At 45.3% G+C, this 3,846-nt stretch overlaps 1 protein-coding gene across 1 annotated transcript in view; it reads left to right on the plus strand.

Moving 5' to 3' along the window:
* The window catches only part of LOC104276461 (chromosome unknown open reading frame, human C11orf73), a gene marked incomplete at its 5' end in the record, with an annotated part of 9,234 nt that extends 8,615 nt beyond the window's left edge, over positions 1-619 (plus strand). Inside the window, one exon of the mRNA XM_009872783.1 lies at positions 393-619. Within this exon, the coding sequence (XP_009871085.1) occupies positions 393-447 (55 nt within the window). The remainder of the gene's footprint in view (positions 1-392) is intronic.
* Positions 620-3,846: the final 3,227 nt, after the last annotated feature.

Genomic DNA, 3,846 nt, shown 5'->3' on the forward strand with positions numbered 1-3,846 from the left:
TGGAGTCACCATCCCTGGAGGGGTTTAAGGAGAGGCTGGACTTGATGATCTCAGAGGGCTTTTCCAGCCTCAACAGTTCTGTGATTCCCTGGCCCAAAAAATGTTATGCACAAAATAGGCACTTTTAATCAGCTTCTAATTTTACTAAAAGTGAATGAGCATCCTCCTGGATGCTGCTGTAATGAAATACAGATTGTTGTTGAAGTACTCAAGTCTCGCTCTGTATATTCTTTCTGTTTCCATATCAAGGAGGATTTTGGATTTACTCAATTCCTGGTGTGGACTAGGTGTAACTTTTTGTCTTTTCCACATAGACTAAGTTATTAATATCATTTTCAAAGCAGTTTTATTCGCAACAGCTTTTGGATTTTCATATTTGTTTTCTTTTCTAGGTATGAGAACTTCCAGAGACGTCTGACACAGAATCCTCTCTTCTGGAAAACATAAGCTTAAATTAAGTCATTTGAAATGCTTTCTAAACAGTGCTACCTGAAAGATGAATCAGGTTACTCCACTGAAGAATTCTGGGAAGGGAAAAAAACGATTAGTCTAAAGAGACGAACTTGTAACTTTTATATTACTCTTGAAAATTATTTAAAATTAAAATATGTGATAACTACTTGCCTACGTGGTGGTGGTTTGTGGTTTTTATTTTTTCAACTGAAGCACTTGCCTGCAGCAAGAAAACAGTGTTCCATGTGCATGCGTATGCTGCTACTGGGTTTTGCCCAAACAGGTGCAAAATCCGTGAAGCGCAGTCAAAATTCTAATTATGCAGAGGCGTGGATGGTTTTTTGGTAGTTTGTTTTCAAAAAAAGTTACAGTAATTAAATGAACCAAGTATTTTTCTGGCATACAGCTCCTGCTGACAGCTAAGCATTTCTAGCTACATCAGAAACCTTCCCTGCCAGCACCGGTAGAAAAAGTACATTTCTTGTACCCCTGAATCAGAGCTCCCCAACATAATCGGTGCTCAAACGGCATGAAACACACCAAAGAAAAACCCAAAACATGCGCTCTCATATTCTAGGAAGGGCAAATTCAATCCATGTTTGCATGAAATTCTTTGGCTTAAAATTAGAAACCTCAAGAAGAATCACAGAATGGTCAGGGTTGGAAGGGACCTCTGGGGATCATCTAGTCCAACCCTCCAGCCAGAGCAGGTTGCACAGGGTGGCCTCCAGGCTGGTTCTGAATGTCTCCAGAGCTGGAAATCCACCTCTGCAGCCTGTTCCAGTGCTTTCTCACCTTCACAGCAAAGAGTTCCTCCTCATCTTTAGATGGAACTTCCAGTGTTCAGGTTTGTGCCCATCACCCCTTGTCCTGTCACTGCACACCCCTGAAAAAAGACTGGCCCCATCCTCGTGACACCCACTGGTAAGAGCCTCTCTCAGTCTCCTCTGGTCCACACGAAAGCCCCAAGTCCCTCAGCCTTTCCTCACAAGAAATGTTCTAGTCCCCTCATCACCCTTACGGCCCTTTGCTGTTCTATCTCCTGGCAGTTCCCTGTCCTCGAACAGGGGGGCCCAGAACCAGACACAGGGCTCCAGATGAAGCCTCACCAGGGCAGAGTAAAGGGGTCCTGATTTAAAATTAAATTATGGTTTTGTGGTGTTTTTTTTTTAATCCAGTCACCACCAGATGGAGTAAAACCTCAGCAGGACCTCAATCTCTGAGGAAGAGAGCTCCTCCTACTTGAACCCCTTATTTAAGAAGCAGGAACCTCTTTTTCTTCTTCCACATGTGCTATAAACTTTCTTGCTGACCCTGGGCAAAGTCTCTGCCTAAAAATTAGCATTGCAGTGCAAGTCCATTTCTAGGCCTCTGAAAGGTGAAAGATAAGGACCTCTCCAGTTTTGTTTTTTTTCCTACGAAAGGATGCAAGCTTGGTGTGCAACAGTTGAAGGAAACAGCAACTTTGATATTTTATTGTATTCTATGGTCTATTGTCCCTAGTGGAGAGTGATAGGATGAGGGAAAATGGATTTAAATTGCGCCGGGGAGGTTCAGGTTAGGTATTAGGAGGAATTTCTTTACTGAAAGGGTTGTCAGCCATTGGAACAGGCTGCCCAGGGAGGGGGTTGAGTCACCGTCCCTGGAGATGTTTAAGAGACGGGTGGATGTTGCGTTGGGGGGAATCAGTTAGTAGGTCGGCAGGACTGGGACAAAGGCTGGACTCAATGATCTTCTAGGTGTCTTCCAGCTGATATGATTCTGTCATTCCAAGAGTTCCTACAGAAGGGACCTCTGTAACCCCTGCAGCCTCCTGAAGTGGTTTCCTGGCTGGGCTGCAACTGACAGAACCAGGGGGAATGGTTTCAGGTTGCAACAGGGCAGGTTTAGGCTGGACATTAGGAAGAAATTCTTCATGGTGGTCAGACACTGGATCAGACTGCCTAGGGAGGGGGTTGAGTCGCCGTCCCTGGATGTGTTCAAGTGTCGCTTAGATGTGGTGTTGGGTGATATGGTTTAGGGGTGACCTTGTAGTGTAGGGTCAGTGGTTGGATTCGATGATCCCAAGGGTCTTTTCCAACCTGAATTGTTCTAGGATTCTATGATTCTATGCCCCTCAGGGCCCTGGAGCCAGGCAGAGCCTGATTTCACCTCTCCCTCATCTGCCCTTTGCCAAGATGGGAAACAGAAGGAGTCAATTAGAGAATCTGTCTCTGAACATCCAGAACTACAGGTGGCTCACAGACAATGGGAACAAACAGCCGCTAACGCCTTTCAGGATGTTTCTGGTAGGCTTCTCCAATGCTAGGGTCAAACCTGTACTTTGCTGAAGAGCTTTGGCACTGGAGCTCTAAAGGAATGTTACACAAAAGCATATGTTAAAAGGTACAAAGGTTTTGGAGAATACCAAACTCTTCTCTTTTTTTGCAATGTCTGTAACTCTCCTAGCGCTACATCTTCCAGAAGATGCACAACAAAAATAAAATTATTTCCCCTCTTTTTCTAGTCTAGAACTAGGCATCCCTAGGAAGAAAGCACCCCGATGAAATAAATAAACAATTTTTACATTCCCTTGAGTTTCTGGATGTTGACAAGTTTTCCTTGGGTGTAAAATCAAGGTTTTATTTAATCCTAAAAGCAGATGGGGCTGGTGGTTGTAAAGGAGAACTTTTTAGTCCCCCTTCATTAACACTTTGAATCTGACTTCAACTCCATCCAGGTTACTCAGGGCAAACCTTCTGGAACATTCATCTGCGTTTTAAGAGAACAGTCTGCAGCACATCTGTAAGCAAATACAGAAGTTCAGGCCGGCCCGAATTGTGTTAGGGCTCTCTCTAGTTCCAAGCACCACCCTTCCTTTCCTTCCTCTCACACAGGGCGTAGCCCATTTGTCGCAACGTACCACTTACCAAAAAACCCAACCACAGCCGAAAAAATCCCTGCTGCTGTTGTATCCTGTTTCATCTCAAGCCCGGGACACAGGGAAACACAAAGTCCCAGTGCAAGGCATTGCTACTGCACAGCATTTGCAAGGGCTCAACAGTACCAGTCTCCAACCCAAGTGTTCTCAACACAGCTTAGCTCGTCTGATCCCAGAGTTTCCTTGAAGGCTGGAGGAAGCCTGAGCACTCCCACTGCTTTTTCAGAACACGCTCCCAACCACGTGCTCACTGCCACCATTTTTCAGACTGCCAACCCCACGTACTTTCCACACAATGAACCACAGGGTGTGAGGGTCGTTGCTGTTCCATAAACCCTGGTTCGCAGCGTGCCGGCAGTTCTGTAGGCACAGTAGAACCAGAGGTTAAAAACTGCCTCCAAGCTCCACTCTCACCTTTCTCCCTCTTCAGTATTTCAGTCTCAGAATCGTAGAATGTTGGGGGTTGGAAGGGA

This window comes from Apaloderma vittatum, unplaced genomic scaffold (genome assembly GCF_000703405.1).
Source record: "Apaloderma vittatum isolate BGI_N311 unplaced genomic scaffold, ASM70340v1 scaffold29747, whole genome shotgun sequence".
NCBI classification, from domain to species: domain Eukaryota; kingdom Metazoa; phylum Chordata; class Aves; order Trogoniformes; family Trogonidae; genus Apaloderma; species Apaloderma vittatum.